We start from the raw sequence: 20,011 nt of genomic DNA, 5'->3' as shown, positions 1-20,011 counted from the left end.
GCTCCTCCAGCTACTTTCAGCTCATGAGACCTACTGGCCGCCTTTGCCTAATTACTGGCCAAGGCCAAGCCAATCAGTGACAGTGGTAGTGTCTCTTTGGATAATGTATTTAAGGTGGGGGGTGGGGGGAATGCTCAACAGCAACTGCAGCTGGAGAAAGGAGTGAGAATACATGAGAGAAACAACTCTGGAGACACCAAGGTCAGTGAAGGAGGGGGAGAAGGTGCTCCAGGTGCCAGACCAGAGATTCCCTGCAGCCTCTGGTTAAGACCATGGTGAGGCAGGCTGTTCCCCTGCAGCCCATGGAGGTTAAAGGTGGAGCAGAGACCCACCTGCAGCCCATTAAGGATCTCACACTGGAGCAGGTGGATGCCTTAAGGAGGCTGTGGCCCCACGGGAAGCCTGCGCTGGAGCACATCTGCTGGCAAGATTTGTGACCCTCTGGAGGGGACCCATGCTGGAGCAGTTTGTGTAGAACTGCAGCTCGTGGGAAGGACTCACACTGGAGAAGCTCATGGAGGACAGTCTCCTGTGGGAAGGGACCCAGGCTGGGGCAGGGGAAAAGGGTGAGGAGTCTCCAGGGAGAAGGATCAGCAGAAAAAACGTGTGATGAACTGATCGCAATCCCCAGCCCCCAGTGCCTCTGCGGGGAGGAGACAGACCAAATCTGGAGTGAAGTTGAGCCCAGGGAAGAAGAGAGGGGTGGGGGGGAAAGTGTTTTAGGATTTAGTTTTTATTTCTCATTATCCTACTCTGATTTCATTGGCAATAAATTAAACTAATTTCCCCACATTAAGTCTGTTTTGCCCGTGACTGTAATCGGCGAGTGCTATCTCCCTGTCCTGACTTCAATCCATGAGCCTTTTGCTACAGTTTCTCTCCCCTATCAGCTGAGGAGGGGAGCAACAGAGTGGCTTTGGAGGGTACCTGGCCTCCAGTCAGAGTCAACCCAGCACATGCCTACATACTCCTCTGGCATCCAGAAGAGCTACTTCTGACACAGACTTTCATGGGTCTACAGCCTGCTGTGTGACCCACCTCCATTTCGCTGCTTTTCAGTTTAGCTCCCTCGCCAGACCAAAAAGGTCTCCAATTCTTCAACTGTAAGAGGATTCCCCTTCATGCCAGCAATGGTTTTGCAGACCTTTATCATGTTCCCCTGAATTGTGTCTTTTTCTAGGGCAGAGAAACTTCACCTATCGAAGCACTGCCTCTCACGCATGGCTACAGAGCGCTCCTCTGGCACCGAACTCTTGCGCTGAGATTTCCACAACAAGACTGTCACTGTCTCACAAATCAACATCCAAGACTGAGAGCAAGTTTTAACATTAACTGGCTGGCTGTATATCAATTTTTCTTAAAATGTTCAAATATAAGATTTTCTATTTTCAATTCTTCTCTATTTAGTCAACAAAATTACACTATTTCCAAGTTTTATTGACCCAGTATGTCTTTGATATTATTTTGAGTTATTTTCTGTATTCCAACGTATTTTATTTTAACGTATCACTCCTTTGGAATGTCTTTTTTTTTTTTTTTTTAAAGAGCTTCTTCAGATTTTCTGGATGCTACATAGCATTTCAAGGTTAGAGACTGTATAGAATGAAGGACATCTGTCTTATAAGTAGGAAGTGGGAGTTTGGGAGGGTGGGTTTCTTCTTCTAAGTTGGCCTGTGACTCAGTTCTATGCAATTCACACAGGCTTTATGTACTTCTGTTCTTTCCATTAGTGTCTCACTTGTTGCTTTCCTTTCTTAGCTGTACCAATTCACTAAAACAAATCAAATTCCCTGCTTTCCCAAACTTTTCTGCATGCAGTTGTTTACAGTCTCACATGTTTGCAAGTCTAGAATAGTGAGCTGATATCCAAAAGGCAACAAACTCTCATATTTCACAAGAAATCTGTTTCCTATCTTATCTGGCATACGGCCCAACCGCACACACCATTAGTGAATCTTCAATCAATCTGCCATCCTCCTGTAATAATTCTGTTACAGTTTCAAGACCTTTTAAGATCATAAAGGAAAATAACTTTCCAAGATCTTTGACCTATTTAAAATTTTATAAATCTTAAAAATTATCAATATTAAAATAAAGAACAGATACATTATCCAACTCAGGATTCAAAATTCAGCAGGAAAATGATCTGGCTTTCTAGAGTTTTCCTGCACTTTTTTTAATGGTCATGCATCATTAGTCTTCCTGAACTGATAAAAGAACTTCTGCTTGGTGCAGTTCAGAATTTTTTGTTTGCTAGCTATACTTCCAAGTGTAATCAACACTCCTAGCCCACAGGTATCCTGGTCAGCCGCTCCATTAAACTACAGAGCTCTATTACTGTATAATGAAGTTTTGAAGAACAATAAAGAAAACAAGTGATTGAATTTTTTAGAAGTTTGACATTTGTGGTTCCAAGTTTCTTTATCAGTTTCTGATCAAAGGTTACAAAAACCAGAAAGATGTAATAAAACCAAAACCGGAAAGTCCATGGTTCACATTGCAAAGTGGACCTTATATGAGACTGAGTAAGGATGTAACCCAGTGGGAGCAAAATTTATTTGCTGTGGGGACACACACAGGAAAAAAAAAAAAAAAAGATACAAGAGACTACTGGAAGACAGTGTGCAAAAACAAACAAAAAAACCCAAAACATATACACACAAAATTCAAAAAGGATGGCATAGTTGACAAGGCAGGAGAAGTGGAAAAATGCCTGTGACAGAAGCAGAAAGGAAGAGACAGTCCTCAGCAGCTGGATAATTTCTACTGTGTAAAGCAGGAGAGAGCTTGGGGAAACGAAGAGAAGCATTAGACAAAACAACACATCCAGACAGGAATAAACATCTTAACTAAAATAAATTAATGAGTTACAGTAGTAACCAGCATAGACAACAGAGAGACAAAACTCCCAGACAGCTAAAAAGTTTAAATAACAAAAATCCAAAAATATTTTTCCTTTGAAGCAAACTTCAGGCAGGTCAAAAGGTGGCATATTTCCAATGGAGTGATAAAAAAAGATTCCAGAACTAACAAGGACCAAAACCAAAATATATCCTCGATCACAAGGGATTTTCTAACCAAACCCTTTTCCTCGACAGTTCATCCACATGTTAAACAAACAGAATAAAAGATGCAGATGCCTTTCTAGCAGGAGAGAAGACAGATCATACCATTACAGGACTGCCACAAGTTCCGAAGTGTAAAGTAAGACAACTGAGGAAGTACAGGCCTCATGCTTGGAGAAATCCACGGGAATGGTCCTAATGTGTAATTAGCATTAGAATTTCATGTAATATACACTCTAGTCACTAGAAGCTTAAATCAGTGCAAAAAGCCCCTGTGGAATATAAGACCACTACTTTGGTTCTTCAGCTCAAAGTTCTTGAACCACAAATAGACTCAAGGCTGGAATTGCATCCTGCCTGGGGGAGGTACGACCGTGAGTTTGTCCTGTTTGTGAACTCTTCTACAAGCTTCCACGGCTATCTGCCATCAGAGACAGGATACAAAGCTAAATAAAGCTTTACAATCCAGTAAAGCTATTGTAATAAAGTGTACTATGTTTTGTCAGAAAATAAATAAGTAAAAAATAAACCAAGCAAACAAAAAAACCCGCCACTCAACAGAATATAGTTAAAGAAAGGCAAGTAAATGGATTATTTTAAAAAAATACGTATATCTTGTAAATAATTAAAAAAAGGTCAAGTTCATCCAAAAATGCATAAGCTGTATCTATACTTCGACTGTGACATCCAAAAACACTGTGCTAATTTTGATCAGGAAGCAATAAAGCTTCAACCAGCACAGCAGAGCACAGAAATGCTGTTTAGGAGCTCATTAGCTGAGGTGCAGTACTTTATTAGCACTGTTAACACAGCCATCCTGCAAAATTCCAAGTCATCATATGAAATTTCCTTCTAACACAACCTGTGCTATTCATCCCCTGCTAATCTCTACTCTCTTCCCTCACTTAAAAGTGAGGGAAACAGCAACGAAATTGATCTGATTAACAAAGTACATGCCAACAGTTGTGCTTCACAGTGGTCTTTAGCAGTGACCTTGCTTGTACCAGCAGAGATCTAACTCCTGGTTTAGTAAAGAGCCGCTTCCATCAGGTTCTAAAAAAACATGTTTCCCTTCAAGGCTGGCTAAACTCATTGACCAACAAGTAGATCAAAGTGCCAAAATCATGAGCTACAACTCTACAGCAAAGAACTCTTATGAGAGGAATGAAAAAAAAGACTTCCACGCTAAAGAATATCTCAACTCAAAACTAACACTAATAAAAAAAAAAAAAAGCACGCTAGAGAGAACAATGAAAAGCAATGTTGACTTTGAGACCTCAAAGGACCGCTTCAAACCACAAAAATACCAACCATGTTTGTGCAAACAAGCAGGCATGCACGGACAACATGCAGCTTCCCCCTCCTGTGCATCAAAGCAATTGTGCAAGTCGTACACAAACCACAGCAAGTTGCGTTAACAGTTCTCCAGTCTTACTCCAGATTTATTTTTAATTTAAAAATAAACTGTGTTACACATGATTTCAATATTCTGCTGGATCACCGAGCAAGGGAAAGAATGAATTTAAGTACAGTCTGTGGAGAGATAATGTGAAGGCTCTAACGTAAGTGAAAAATGGCCATGTTGCTGAGATAAGGCCCCAATCACCAATCTCATTGTCAAGCTTGGCCATCTGTCAGCAGAAATTTGATTTACTGCATATAATACTGCTATACTTGATTACTACTATACTGCTATAAAAGGCTCCTGGTTTTTTAAAGCACACCAAAAGCTACTTTCTAGCAACATAAAGGGGTTAATAAAACACCTCCTCAGAAGCCAAGCTTTATGAAACCAGGTTTCAAAACTTTAAATCAAATTTCACCCAGTTTCAATGTCACTGATAGATTAAACTTCTCTATAAATAAAAATATTAAAACCAGGAAAACCAAAACTGAAGAAAAAACATAAAGCGATAATAAATTACACCAGTTTCAACCTATAAGTAAGGCTTCTTGCAATGATGCTTCTTTTTTTATGGAGATTATTTCGATGGTGGGCAATTGCAAAGAACTTTAAGAAAGGTACTTTAAGAAACATTCCTACAACACCACCTTTCAAGAAAAAGATCAATAAAAGATGTCGCTTCGTGTCATTTGATAACTCGTCTGGACATCCAAACCCTTTGCAAGAGCGCTAACGACCTGAAGCGCCCTTACACAAGGGCTTGTAAGCGCTGCATACAACAATGACATAACACCTCATGGTGTAACAACTCAGAAGAGTGCATCTAATCCAACTTTTCCCCCTCCTACACACCAGGACGAAAATGCCTGTGTACGAGATTCATCCTTCACATCAAATACCCACTGAGCGAAACAGCTGCAGGTACTTTCTCAGGTTAATCAAACAAATCAAATAACAGCATCTAGTAATAACAAGACGATTTTTCTCTCTAAACAACAGCCCTACACTGCAGGTGGTTTTGTCCCATAGAGAGCAAACAGGGGAAAAACACGTCCTGAGCAGCTGCTCATTAGGTGAGCACCATTCTGCCTGCACAGCAAATGAAGCAAATGTCATATGGATAAAAAAACTACAGTTTACAGGCATGTAATTAGACACAGTAACACAGGCACATCCAAAAGAGGAGGGAAGACAAGTACAAATTACAGTTGCACAGGCAATTTATTTCTAGGAGTTTATAATTTTTGATGTTCCTGGACTTTAACCTTACCATTTCTTTTAATGAGGCTTGTTTCCAGCTTACGTTTTTCCTATTATACAAGAACAGATAACTTTGAACGATCAGGTCGTCTAAGAAAATACCCATCCCAAAATAATTATTTATTCTGATCAGAATATTTTATTTAAGGAAACTGGTAAAATTCTCTACCAGAACAGATCAAAACGAACGCAAACTGTATAGGACCTCATCCTAAACACTATAAAGCAGTAAGAATTTATTGCAAGCCTACCTGATACTCGTTGGGCCAGAAAGTGCTGACAGCCAACTCTGCTCGAAGCCAGTCTCTGCCAGTGGAGCCGGTGACGTTCCAGATGGGATTAGCCAGTGGCCCTTTGTTCACCCTTACCAGGATGTTCAAAGTGCCCGGGTTTGCTCCATTCTTGCTGTACAGAAGGTAGCTGAAATCAATGCAATGAGTATCGTTTTCTTTCATCGTTGGAAGCTGGAGTCGAGTCTTTTCTCCAGGGTCATGGTCTGAGGAAATCACTATCATGTAGGATCCTAAAGAAGTGGGGAGTGAGAAAGGGGAAAAACACAACAAAACAAAAGAAAAACAACACAGTGGTAAGGAAAAAGATAACTGCCAAGAAAGTGATTGCTTGCTGCAAAAAGGATTGAATGCACAGGTTTTCATATCCCAAAATCTCAAAATTCAAGTAGCAAGAAACCCAGCAAGGTATAAAATGCCTAGAAACACTACTGAAGTAGTATCTACAGAAGGCATCGCATATCTCTGAGGACTAATCTAGAGGCTTCCACCTACAAACTTTTCTCTTTCCTGATTTAGAATCAGATAATTAGAAAAAGGATGACAGACAGACTGAATAAAAATAATGAGAGGAGCAAAGGATCATCATTATTCTGAGGTCATCAAGGACAAAATTCTCTCAACTTGCTCCACAGGTTTCCTGAATATGAAAAATATGGAATAACAAGGTCTACATCCCTCAGTGCAGCCTTATCACAACTTTCTCTAATCAGAAAGAGAGGGAGACTTGAATTTTAGCTCGATTAGCAATACAAATAGCTCACTTAGGACACCAAGCCACACTTGTCCTGAAAAGTTGGGTGTGCTGCTCCATTTGCCAATGGATTTGAGGTGGTAACATAAGTTTCTATAGCTGGAAGAAAATTCATCTTTTAAATTTATTTTACAAGTATACAGAAGACAGAACAAGCTGTCCCGGTCTAGCTACAAAGGCAGAAAGCAGAAATCAGATGTTGAAACAGGTTATACAGCACATAATGCTGAAAAAGTTTGTCCTGGAGTTCTGCAGAATGGACAATAAAGACAGGGCTACCATCTATCCTAGCCCTAGAGCAGCCCCATTTCTTCAAGAGCAAAAACTCCATACTAGGTACTATCTAGTGAATGAACCCCACAGAACAAGGCTTTCAAGACAGAGCCTGCCAGGCAAAACTTTACAACCAAGAGAGAAAAATCCAACTCAGTACACAATCTGAATCCTTGCCACAGGATTTTTTTCACAGAATATCCTTGTTTAATCTGAATTTACCTGCCCTCCTGCTTAATGATTTCAGAAGTTTCATGCTGACAGACTTTCCTTCTACCTCCAGTCCTAAAGAGCACCACAACAAGGAGCCATTCCTCCTGAAGGAGGCTCGGATGAAGTCTACCAAAAAAAATACAGTTCAAAACTTAATCTAAACTGGAAAAAAATGATAAGTTTGCAAGTGCTTGTCCAAATGACCAGCTTCATCAAAGTCTTGAGAGTACATACACAAATAAGCATTTATTGCTGGAAAATCTTCTCTGAAGTATATAATTGTATAGGTTATTAACATTCTGTACATCAAGTTTTGCCCTCGGATTTTCAGACAAGAAACTGCTGTGTGCCAGTATGTCCTAAACAGTTGTATTAGCATTTCTGAAAATTGTTGACAACTTGTTGCTCAAGAAAAGATAAAAATTTACATATATAAAGTCATCTGTGTGACATGGTAATTTACTGGCCTATAAAGCAACCTTGTGCTTAAAAAATTGTAGCAAAAGAGAAGGCAATACCATATAGAAGGCAATACTACAGAATGAAGGCAGCTCTTAAAGTGCTGGGATTTTGATTTTCAATATTAATCTTAAAAAAAAAGTTTACAGAAAATTCTACTACAACATAATGTAAGCATTTAGTTAATATTCAGAATTATATGCAGAATCCATTATTGGAAAAAACAGAATAAAAATGTTGACTTCTGCAAAATTTTTAAATGTTTCTTTCAACTTATCTCAAAACCATTGGGAGGAAACAAAAAATAGCAACCAAATTACAAGAAATAAAATAAAAGCATTTCAAGATCTTGTTCCTATACTAAGCTAATCTACTATAGTCTTTGGAAGCTCCAACATACATTTTTCTGCACATCAACACATTTTATAGTGGTCTACTTTTTCAACCACATTTTTCATCATTTAAAAATACTTAGCAGTAAATTTGCATGTATCTATCTACACGTTAGTCCTACAGCGTTCCGTGAAATGCTCCAGACAGCATTGGTAAACCATTTGTCACGAAGCCAAAGCATCTGTTTGGCATCTCGCAAACTACTTCCCCTTGCCCCGCTTTTTTAAAATTCTTAAGAGGCTGTATCCCATGAATGTACACAGTCTCTCTCTTTTCTCCGTCATCTACCTACTCCAAGAAAATCAGAAGCCAGTGACAAAGTAAACTATTCATCAAATTTATACCTTTGAAAAACACAGAAAATATATTCTTACATCATTTATCAGAAAGTCATTCTTTATTTGTGAAGAAATACCAGGTACTAAAACAGGTCTGAAAGACTTCCACTTCCATGACTGGCAAGATTTTGGAGTAGATCCTCCTGGAAACTACGCTAAGGCACATGGAAAATGAGGAGGTAAATGGTGACAGCCAACGTGGTTTCACAACGGGCAAATCACACCTGACAAATTTGGTGGTCTTTTACGATGGCATTACATCATCGGTGGATAAGGGAAGAGTAACTGACGTCATCTACCTGGACTTGTCCAAAGCATTTGACACTGTCCTGCACGACATCCTTGTCTCTAAATTGGAGAGACATGGATTTGATGGATGGACCACTCAGTGGATGAGGAATTGGCTGGATGGTCGCACTCATAGAGTTGGAGTCAATGGATCAATGTTCAAGTGGAGACCAATGATAAATGGCATTCCTCAGGGTTTGGTATTTGGACCAGCACTGCTTAACTTCTTTCTCAGTGACATACACGGGTGGATCGAGTGCACACTCAGCAAGTTTGCTGACAACACCATGCTGTGTGGTGCAGTCAACATGCTGGAGGGAAGGGATGCCATCCAGAGGGACCCTGACAGGCTGGAGAGGTAGGCCTGTGAGAACCTCATGAAGTTCAACAAGGCCAAGTGCAAGGTCCTGCACGTGGGTTGGGGCAATCCCAAGCACAAGTACAGGCTGGGCAGAGAATGGATTGAGAGCAGCACAGAGAAGGACTTGGAGGTGATGGTTGACGAGAAGCTCAACATGAGCTGGGTAACGTGCACTTGCAGCCCAGAAAGCCAACCATATCCTGGGCTGCATCCAAAGAAGTGAAGCCAGGAGGCTGAGGGAGGTGATTCTGCCCCTCTACTCTGCTCTCACGAGACCCCACCTGGAATACTGTGTTCAGCTCTGAGGCCCCCAACATAAGAAGATGAACCTGTTGGAGTGAGTCCAGAGGAAGGCCACAAAGATGATTCAAGGGCTGGAACACCTCTGCTGTGAAGACAGGCTGAGAGTTGGGGCTGTTCAGCCTGGAGAAGAGAAGGCTCCGGGAAGACCTTCTAGCAGCCTTCCAGTACTTAAAGCGAGCCTACAAGAAAGCTGGAGAGGGACTTTTTACAAGGGCGTGTAGTGATAGGACATGGGGAAATGGATTTAAACTGAAAGAGGGCAGATTTCGATTAGATATAAGGAAGAAATTCTTCTCTCTGCGGGTGGTGAGGCACTGGAAAATGTTACCCAGAGGAGCTGAGGATGTCCCATTCCTGGAAGTGTTCAAGGCCAGGTTGGACAAGGCTTTGGGCAACCTGGTGTAGCGGAGGGTGTCCCTGCCCATGGCAGGGGGGTTGGAACTAGATGATCTTTAACGTCCCTTTCAACCCAAACCATTCTATGATTCTATGAAGAGCTAAGTTTGAGGTAGCATTGCGTTGACAAGAACAAGCTATAAAATTTTCAAATTTAAAAGGTATTGGCTAGTACTACATATTACTTTTATAAAGCAACAACCAGTGGAAGAAGGTTCACAGTGGGGATGCATTCCTACAAAAATATGTGCCCACAGAACTAGCACCAAAGGCCCCTTCACATATCAAAACAAATGTATGTATTTCATAAGTGTTATCAGACATGAACTAAAAGCATTAAATAAAACCAGTGCCAGAAGATTTTCTTTTAATTTTTAATTAATTAGCTACAGTGAACGGGAACTGTGCTGACACAAGATACTAATTTATAACACTATCCAAGTAAATGTCAAAATATATGTGAGTATTAAGAACAAGACTTTCAAAGCTAATGTACATGCAGGTGTTGGCGTACAGAGATCCCAGGTGGTGAGGTCAACATCTGGCCTGCTCTCACATACAGCTACTGCAATGCTCAGCTGACCACGTAAATGGGCAGACAGCATTTGTATTTATGTACAAAAGACGAAACGGGCATAACTACATACAAAAAAAAAAAGAGAAAGAAATCACACACGGAAGACACGAATCTGTAATACTGTATTATTATCAAGTCAAAAGCTTTCCATTAAATACATCTATTAATTAAGGGATGACAAAACAGCCAAGTGGCTACTTTGCAGAGCTAACCGACTCCTTGGATTATTATTAGTGGCAATATTGGCACAGCACAAAAGCAAGAGGTGGTAAGGAAACCTCAGCAAACCACTTCAAGCAACAGGGAACAAGTACCCAGACACTGAATGATAAAACAGAGAAATAACAAGACATGATCACAAACTGGATGGTAAGATATTTTTGGACTTGGCAGACATGGTAAGTATAAGAAAAGGAAACGCTCACAAGTTTATTAATCCCCAGGATTAACTATCTACTTGGTATTTTCAATGAGAATTTAGAGCAACTGTTAGAGCTAACCATTCGAAACAGTGCTTCAGGCTGGAGCAAGGGAACAGGGTGAGGAGGAAGGTGCAGCAGAGACCAAGTGCTATGGACTGACCACAGCCCCCAGTCCCCATCTCCCTGTGCTGGACGGGTTGGGAATTTTTCCTCAAGTCAAGTTTTGCCCATGACAGTCTGTAACCGTGATTTCCCAAAGAAGTGATCTCCCTGTCTTTGCCTCAACACATGAGCTTTTTCATCTTATGTTCTCCTTTTGTGCTGTTGAGGAAGAGAGTGAGAGAGCAGGTGGGCTGGGGTCTGGCCAAGGTGAAGCCACCACAGTTGCCGAAAAGGTAAACAGTAGCAGTTAGATGGTTTTACCTAACTGCAGATAGATACTGCACGTGTCAGCTGTTTTATTAAATCCCACGGGAGCCGGGCTCTGTGACTTTTGCCATCAGAGGCCTAACAGATCATCCATAAACAAATGTAAAACACTATATACAACAACTTCCCTTACAGATAAGAAGGAAAACAAAACAAAAAAAACACAACTGACCTGTGCTTGGTTTCCACTAAGATTTTACAATAAGGAAGCTGAAAGTGAGTTGCCTCGTTAAAAAAAAAATGATTAAAAAAATAATAAAAATTAAAAAAAAAAAAAAGAAAAAAATCATGTTTTGGCCAATGAAAAGAAACTTAACATGAAAGAGCAAAAGTTCATTCTTTCTTCTTACAAGACGGAATGGATGATGCTGTAAGAAATTAGAGATGAAAAGTATCCAAAGTCATCATTCACAACTGGACAAAGAACCACTGCTCTTAACTATTCCTTTCACTATCTATTTTTCACCATGCCCAAGTGCAAAGCCTTTAGTCACTCGGGCAGCAGGGCTGTTACAAAACACATCACAACTCATTAGTAACATTTGTCTTGAAACACATAGTTAGACGTTTATGTTGCTTCACACTCCTTTCAGTAATTCCCAAAAGAGTCCTCCCCATCCTTCTGAGTTTATAAACCTTGAATCTCATAAGGAATGTCCTCTTTCTCTCAAACACATTTAGGTGATATTTTTCCTATTTATACATAGTTTATGTTTCTAAAAATCAAACTCCACCCTCCTATTTTTCTTTTGCTTCTGTAAAGTCCCTTTCTATTTACTTGCCAGTTAATAGCTCCTAATATTATTTTTGATGTAAAAGGTCAATCCAATTCTTTCCTGCACAGAATAGAAACCTCAGAGAAGGAAACAGCTAAGTAACTCTGCCTCCTAAGCCTTTACGCAGCTCACGTCAAGAATTCAACTTTAGAATCTGACTTTCAGGAAGATTTCAGTGCTTATTCAGCACTTATTCATGACGACCTCGCTAAAAGCCATATACATAGATATGGAACAGGAGACATGAGACTTTTCCTTAGCCGTATTATTAGGTATTTCTGTATATTACTCATAGCTTTCACTATGTTTGGTTTATTTTGACACACATTGAACTTCGTGTCCTAGCTCAGGGGCAAGGACAGATCATTTCAGAATAAATTAATTCCTTAACTAATTACCTGTGAAAAGCCTTAATTTTTAATCCCTACTGAAAAACAAGCTTTATTATCATCTTGCAGTTAATTGCAGGTAAGAAACCATGCTAGGATTAAAAAAAAATTAAAACCAAAAAATCTTTAACTAAAATATGCCTGCTGTAATGTACCAGTGTGGTTGATCAGCTTCCCGATTGAATTATTTTCTCTTGCTTCCTTGCTCCCTAAAAAATGGGCTTCTATTTGAAGTGTGAAACTTGTAATTTTCAGCAGGCTGGTCTTCCATTCCTGCAAATCCCCTTTCCTTCAAACAAGTACTAACTATCAAACCACCTCCATTTCAAGGGCACACTGTGATAACTTTTCCGCCTGGTTCTGTGCTCCTTCAGTTACTAAGACACGACAATGTTGTCTTCAGGTGGAAAAAAAAAAAAATAATTCCGAAAGTTCTGAATTTCATATGCAACTAGGTTTAGGGGTACAGAAGTGGATTCAACTTTGAAGTTTGCTGATAGGGAAAAAAATCACTGATATACTTCCCATTGTAGAAGGAAGTAAGATGAAGATGCTTACATAGTTTACGGACAAAGATCTGGTAAAAAGAAGTCTTTCCCATAAAGTTAAAAGAAGGCATTGTCTACTTCATAGCAATGTCAATGACATGAGGTGGAGAGTCAAGGTACTTAAGTTCATCATCCTAAAGCTCTGGGCTATGTGATCTTTTTATTTCATTGTTTAGTAACTACTATATAACCTTATAGTCCCCAGTTAGGTTTCGGGCAACCTTTATGAGAGACAGTGGACAATGAACCGACACTGAAATATGGAAACAGGCTTTCAATTGGAAGCAGACTGCAAACAGATGTAGTTCCGAAACATCTACATTAATTCACAGAAAACTTACATTTCCTATACACAAGTATTTATGCTTATTTTGTTCTTCAGAGAACAATTGTGATCAATGTACAGAGGGTCCTTTACATGGATTTCTGTAATTCGCAAGAAGGGAAAAAGTAAAGGCTAATGATAAAGCCTCCAAAGCTATCAACTTTTTCTTCTTCCAGGATGGATGTTCTTTTCAAACAAAAAGAAAACAAAGCCAATGAATAAGTTATATTTACTCCAGGTAAACCTCTCTCTGCTTGGGTTTTAAAAAAAACACAAACCATTATAGCCTCCTCTTCCTTCTTCTCCTTCCATTACCCAACACATAGTGAATATATGTCACTCTAGGACAGAGAAAAAACAATATTAAATAAATTAATAAGAAAAACTAGAGATAATATTGAGCTTTCTATTTTTAATGGTCTGTCCCATCAGTTCAGTTTCATGTGTTAAGGAGTTTATCTAGAAATAAATGTCAAGACACTATAATCCTACGTAAATTCATTACTTGACACACACACAAAATACACAATATTACATCCTGATTTGCCTGTCAGTTGCTTTCATTAAAAAAAAAATAAAAAATAATGTTATTGCTGTAAACAACACAAGAGCTCTCCAAACTTCCTTTAAATGGTTACAACTCAAAGGATTTTTTTCACACACCTCACTTGCTTGCAGCATTACTCCCTACACAAGACTCAAATTGTTGAAGGTGTGATTCAATTTCTTTAAAGATTTTCAAAAATTAAAGGGGGGAAAAAAGCAGGATCACCAATTTCAACTTCACTGCACAGCTCACTGCCAATGCACCACAACTCAAATGCAAGTCAAGATAAGACTCTGAGTTTACTACAAAGATTAAAAACAACAACAACAAAAATACACAACACGAAGGCAGAGGAAATTTTTCTGGAGAATGCAATCCATTAATTTTTTTCTTCTACTTTCCATAGAGAACGGGTATTATTAAAATAACCAAACCGAAACAGGTCATTAAGCCAAACGATGTAAATAAGGGCAGAGCGCTCACTCATTCAAACAGAAATTCAGTCTAATGGACTGCAATAGCTCATCAATTTTGCACAGACACTGCAATTTCATACGATGAGAAAAGGCGTCCTGCCCTCCAGCCTGTACTTGATCATGCCAAAAGCACTGCTCCACAGCAAGGTCATGTAACTGGGATTCCCCCGTTTTCCACACATACAGAGGTAAAGCAACAATAGAGGGACAGCTTGACAAGGCAGCACAGAGTAAGACCGATCCAGGCAAAGTAAATCAAAGCAGCATCGGGTCAGCCACAGAGTTAGTACCACGTATTTACCACTATTCACATCTACGATACTACTAGCATGATACTACTATGATACTACTATCACTCATGACTCGTCTATTCCATAACAAGAAAATGTTTGCCAGTTAAAAGGAAAACCAAAAACAAAGAAAACACACCCATGTTTCAAAGGTATGCCAGTATTTGAAGCAAAGTTTAGGAAGAAGTTTTGAGTGAAAGTTGTTCCTCAGGCTACAGGCAGCTACAAAAGTTCTGTTCTCCTTATTAGCATTTTTCATATGAATAAACATGAAAAATATACACTTTTGAAGTGTTTGAATTCCTAGTTTTCTCATACATAACATCAGCTTCCTGTGGATTTGTTTGTACTGATGTAGAGAAAGAAAACATGATGAGATACCAGTTTCTGAGGTATGATAATTTAAGTCTTTTCACCTCGCTTTTTCTTGTGATGGATCTTTAGCAAATACATAGGCTTTAAGCACTCCAAAATCTGAGACAGAAAAATGTCAGAAACTGAAATTTGTAATGGAAGCTTGCAGCGTCTGTACAAAAGAGCATTTATCTTACAACGTACTCCTTTGAACAGTCTCTTCCAACAAAGCAATCAGAAAATGACATTTCAAACGGTGCATCAGGCAAGCTTATGAAAGGACAGTGTTATTGAACAGTAAGCTGCATGTAAGTAACCAAAAGGCACATGGAAGTGTTTTGTATTTATTTGGGAATTAAGCGAGGCACTCGGTCATGAATTTGTAGCATCAACATCCGTGAATAGATGGCTAAGATGAAAGTTATCAACAGCTCTGAGTTGTCTGAAATTCTGTTGAAAAGCCATAAATATCCCACGAGTGTTGGCACGGGGACTTCAGGATGCTTCTCAGTCACCCAGGGGCTGACCTGGCTTCCCAAGCAGCAGTATACATTGGTCAGCCATCTGTCTGGAAAAAAATGTATTTTCTAAGTAGAACTTCCAAGAAACGTCCAAATCGAGAATAATATCAACTCAGTTATCCAACTGGGATATCAAATAACTGGGTAACATTCATGCCTGCACAGTTTAAAGCCAGTAAGATATTCCAATGTGCAGTTCCTCCCAGCTCGGCAGCTGACACTGCCAAACCTCAAAGCATTCCGCACCTCCTGGGGAAAATTGAGTCCCGTGAAGACACAGACACCTCCGAACACTTGCAACAACTTTACTGTGTGAAATACAGGCGCAGAAGAGAGTTGCAATCCATTTTGCTTCACCATTGCTGTAAACTGCTCTGATGTTACTCGGCTGGGTAAGATGAGCAGTAATGCAGAGACATCTCCCTGTGCGTCAGTTCTGTTCCACCCATTTTTGTGCCAGACATTCCAGGATGAAAGACCATGGTTGGCCACTTGTATCCACCTATAAGACTACAATGACACCATATCAGCACCACTATGGAACATAAACCAAACACACAAACAGACCCTCAAGCCAAGAAGCATTTAGATTTTTCAAATGCTGATTAAAGAGACACACTTTTCTTCACCGAGAAGGTTACAAGCAGACAGAGATCAAATTATCCACTTCCTCTGTGAGGACTTGTTTATCTGGAAAGAAATTGAAGTGAAATTTGAAAATATTAAAATTATTCTAAGGCAGACAGCTTTACAGAAAATGTGAGCTCTGAGCATTTGCGTAGGTCTTTGGTGTGCTGCGCGTTTGCTGCGGTGCACAAAAACAAGTCATGGAGAATTCACAAACGTCAGCCAAGACAACCTGAAAGCTCGTTGCCACTGAAACACACAGGGCTTTTCCTCCCGGCACACAGATGCAACCCATCTCATCCTCCATCTGTGTTCACCAGGCCCTTGCATGAGCCAAATCAATACCCAAATCCAGCAAAAAACAACTCAAATCTCTTGTCTCCCTCTCGAGAGAAGTAAAGGGACAGCAAAGTTTGAATTCTTCCCAAGTGAGGGAAACGAACTGACTCCTGGAGTGGCCCAACAAGCACTAGAGCCAGGTGAAGACACAAAAGGAAACTGAAGCTGTAATACATAGACAGACAAGGGTTTTTTTCCCCCATAAATAAAAAAGCCATAAATTTAGTTAAGAGCAACTTCTTTCAAGTAGCTGAAAAGTCTTTAGAGAAAGACAGCTCAAAAAAACCAGCTTTCGGATTATTTTCTCTTCGTTGCCAAATAAAAAAAAAAAAATACTGCCAACTCTTTAGGTTTTTTCCCCCTCCTAAGTACTATGTGAAATTTAAATTTTAACTGAATGGGAAAATGTAATTTTTGAAGCAGCATTCATATTCAGAGTGTCTTTAACACACTAATCATTCTTCCAAAAGCAACAGTATTTTAAGTGTATTGAGAAGATACTTATTCCTATCATCTTAGGACACTGAAATTGAAAACAGAAATTAAAATGGTCATTTCTTGGATGAGCATGTGATAGCGGAAAATAAGAATTAAATCTGCTGAGAATACCATTCCCAAGGATCACCAACAGTTAAATAAAGGCTCAAAAGCCATAATCATTACCATATGCGACAGCAGATTACAATTGTTATTACAGACATCTCAGAAGAGGAAATTATATGCCCTGTATTTCTTGAAAGTAGTCTTAGAATTTATGTAAAGCATGGGAGGTTTATAAAATAGTTTCAGTAGATTTTTTTTTTTCTGTAACTGGAAGAATATTCATTCCTTTATTTTGGATCACTTTTTCTTGGCATGAAATAATAATTTTTCCTGCTATGAAAACAATTTCCTCAGAACATTGCTTTATGCAACAGTGACCTGAAGATTCATCTTTTACTTTCAGATTTAATTCTTTTTACAGATGTAGGACCTACACTTAAGGAGCTGTATATCTCTTTGATTAAATGTACAATATAAATTAAGAACCAACTACTGATAAGAGTTACCACGGGTAAGAGTTTCGAAAAACAACATAAAACAACGATTAAATCATGGAAATAATACTTAGAATCACAGAATGGTTTGGGTTGGAAGTGACCTCAAAGATCATCTAGTTCCAACGCCCCTGCCATGGGCAGGGACATTCTCCACTACACCAGGTGGCTCAAAGCCACATCCAGCCTTGCCTTGAACACAGCCAGGGATGGAGCATCTACAACTTCTCTGGGCAACCTGTTCCAGTGTCTCACCACCCTCAATGTAAAAAATTTCTTCCTTATATCTCATCAAAAACTACCCTCTTTCAATTTAAAACCATTGCCTCTTGTCCTATCACCATATACCCTTGTAAAAAGTCCCTCTCCAGCTTTAAGTAGGCTTCCTTTAGGTACTAGAAGGCTGCTAGAAGGTCTGCCTCCAGGCTGAACAGCCTCAACTCTCTCAGTCTGTCAGGAGAGGTTCTCCAGCCCTCAGATCATCTTTGTGGCCCTCCTCTGGACCCGCTTCAACAGGTCCATGTCCTTCTTACGTTGGGGACTCCAGAGCTGAATACACTATTACAGGTGGGGTCTCACGAGAGCAGAGTAGAGGGGCAGAATCACCTCCCTCAACCTGCTGGCCACGCTTCTTTGGATGCAGCCCAGGATACGGTTGGCTTTCTGTGCTGCCAGCGCACATTGCCGGCTCATGTTGAGTTTCTCATCAGCCATCACCTCCAAGTCCTCCTCCTCAGGGCTGCTCTCTATCCATTCTCTGCCCAGCCTGTACTTGTGCTTGGGATTGCCCCAACTCATGTTCAGGATCTTGCACTTGACCTTGCACTCACCTATACATTCAGTAGATCAAATAACAAATTGTTACCTCTTCCTTCAAGATATAATCATCCGTCCTCTCCTCTGTGGTATGTAGTTTACTTTGCAGTGATTCACGCTCTGGTTGAGAATAACCAGTAGCCATGTCTTTACAAATACAACTGCAGTACTATATAGTGAACTTAAGTACTTGCTTAAGGAAAAGAAAGATAAAACCTTAAAGTTTATATTTCCAAGGAGGTCTTCAATCTGTCTTCAGACCATCAGCTACACACGGTTATGCATATTGGTAAAATAAAATCTTAAAGAATTTAACAAGCGTGGTACATTAACACTGAATGCCCCATAAAGCTCTGAATTTTACGTAGATGGAAAGGAAAAGGCTAAAAAAAGGAACATTTACAGACAGCTACTGCTGGAAGTTCTTTTGTTTTTCCAGTTACTGACTGTGATCTTGATCTAGTAGGTGCAAACAGCCCTACAATGCATCTCTATGATAACCATAATAAATAACACCACCTAAAGAGAACAGTCAAAATCCACGGATCCTACATATTCAAAAAATGCACTGAGAAATCCTATCCAAGAACAGGGGGATTCATAATCCATCATATTAAGTACCATGGAAACATGACTAAAAACTCTCAGTATCTGCGGTGCACCAGAAAGAAATCACAGAGGCAATAAAACCAACAGAAATAGACAGACAAAAAACCCACCCAAAAGGCAGTTGAAACATTTGCCTTCTTAGTCTAGGGAGGCTTAGAAAATACATTAAAAACTTAAGTTCAGAAATTAGAATTCCTTTCTCTCCTAGAGGCTGGAGCTCTCAGTCAAAAGAGACACATGGGGTTTACGGTGTGTGACAGCTCTCGTCATGCTTCACCCCTTGCTGAACAGCCCTCCATCCCACAGGCATCCGCTCCTCTTCTCTCCCAAATACCCAAAGTAATTAGCATTAATACATTACATGCACAGCAATGGTTATATCCTGTACTTGGTTTGATGTTTGCTGCATCTCCATCAGCCATGAGAGAGGCTAGGATGCCTGAGAGGTCATCATATTTTCCATCTGAATTAGTCGTTTTAAAAAAAATGGATAAATAAATAAATAAATAAGCTCTCCCTATAAACCCTTGCCTCTCAAATTATATTAGCAGCTCAATTGGTTTTACACTCTAGTACACACCATCTTTCTTCTACAGGGAAATACTTTTGAGATGGATGGAAACAACCCTATCTATTATAAAAATCACTCATGCTAACACACTAGCACTTTTTTATATACTGTTTTGAAAGAAATAATTGGGCTCAGTGTTCAGTAGCAGGAAGAAGAGCAAGGAGAAAGACTGCATATAAACTAGGACTGCTGTTTTACAGAAAACTGGAAGTTCACAGCTATTAATGGGGTTTGGTGGGTTTTGTTGTTGTTTGGGAGATTTTTGTTTTGTTCCCAGAAAACATCACTGTTTATGAAGATCAGCCTCCTTCCTCTTGACACCACACTTTCCAATTAATAAAAATTTGAAACAGCTTTTTCTTTCCAAACAGTTAGTTTATATCTGCTAATGCTATTTAAATCCTCCTCTACTTTGAATACTGAAGTTCACAATGCCAACAAAACACACCAAGTATATTCACCTAACATCCTATAAAACATTCCTCTACCTGCACAAGGTTACCAGCTAATGCTTGGTAACCTCATAATGCTTCATTCATCACTAGCATGATTAACCTAAA

At 39.6% G+C, this 20,011-nt stretch overlaps 1 protein-coding gene across 1 annotated transcript in view; it reads right to left on the bottom strand.

The window, feature by feature from the left end:
• Positions 1–20,011, bottom strand: part of PTPRK (protein tyrosine phosphatase receptor type K) — a 439,897-nt gene that overhangs the window by 283,282 nt on the left and 136,604 nt on the right. The window contains exon 3 of the mRNA XM_086631964.1: positions 5,982–6,253. Within this exon, the coding sequence (XP_086488090.1) occupies positions 5,982–6,253 (272 nt within the window). The remainder of the gene's footprint in view (positions 1–5,981; positions 6,254–20,011) is intronic.

This window comes from Tauraco erythrolophus, chromosome 2 (genome assembly GCF_009769465.1).
Source record: "Tauraco erythrolophus isolate bTauEry1 chromosome 2, bTauEry1.pri, whole genome shotgun sequence".
Taxonomy (NCBI): Eukaryota; Metazoa; Chordata; class Aves; order Musophagiformes; family Musophagidae; genus Tauraco; species Tauraco erythrolophus.
The sequence above is the reverse complement of the archived record's forward strand: the minus strand, read 5'-3'. Positions and strand labels throughout refer to the sequence as shown.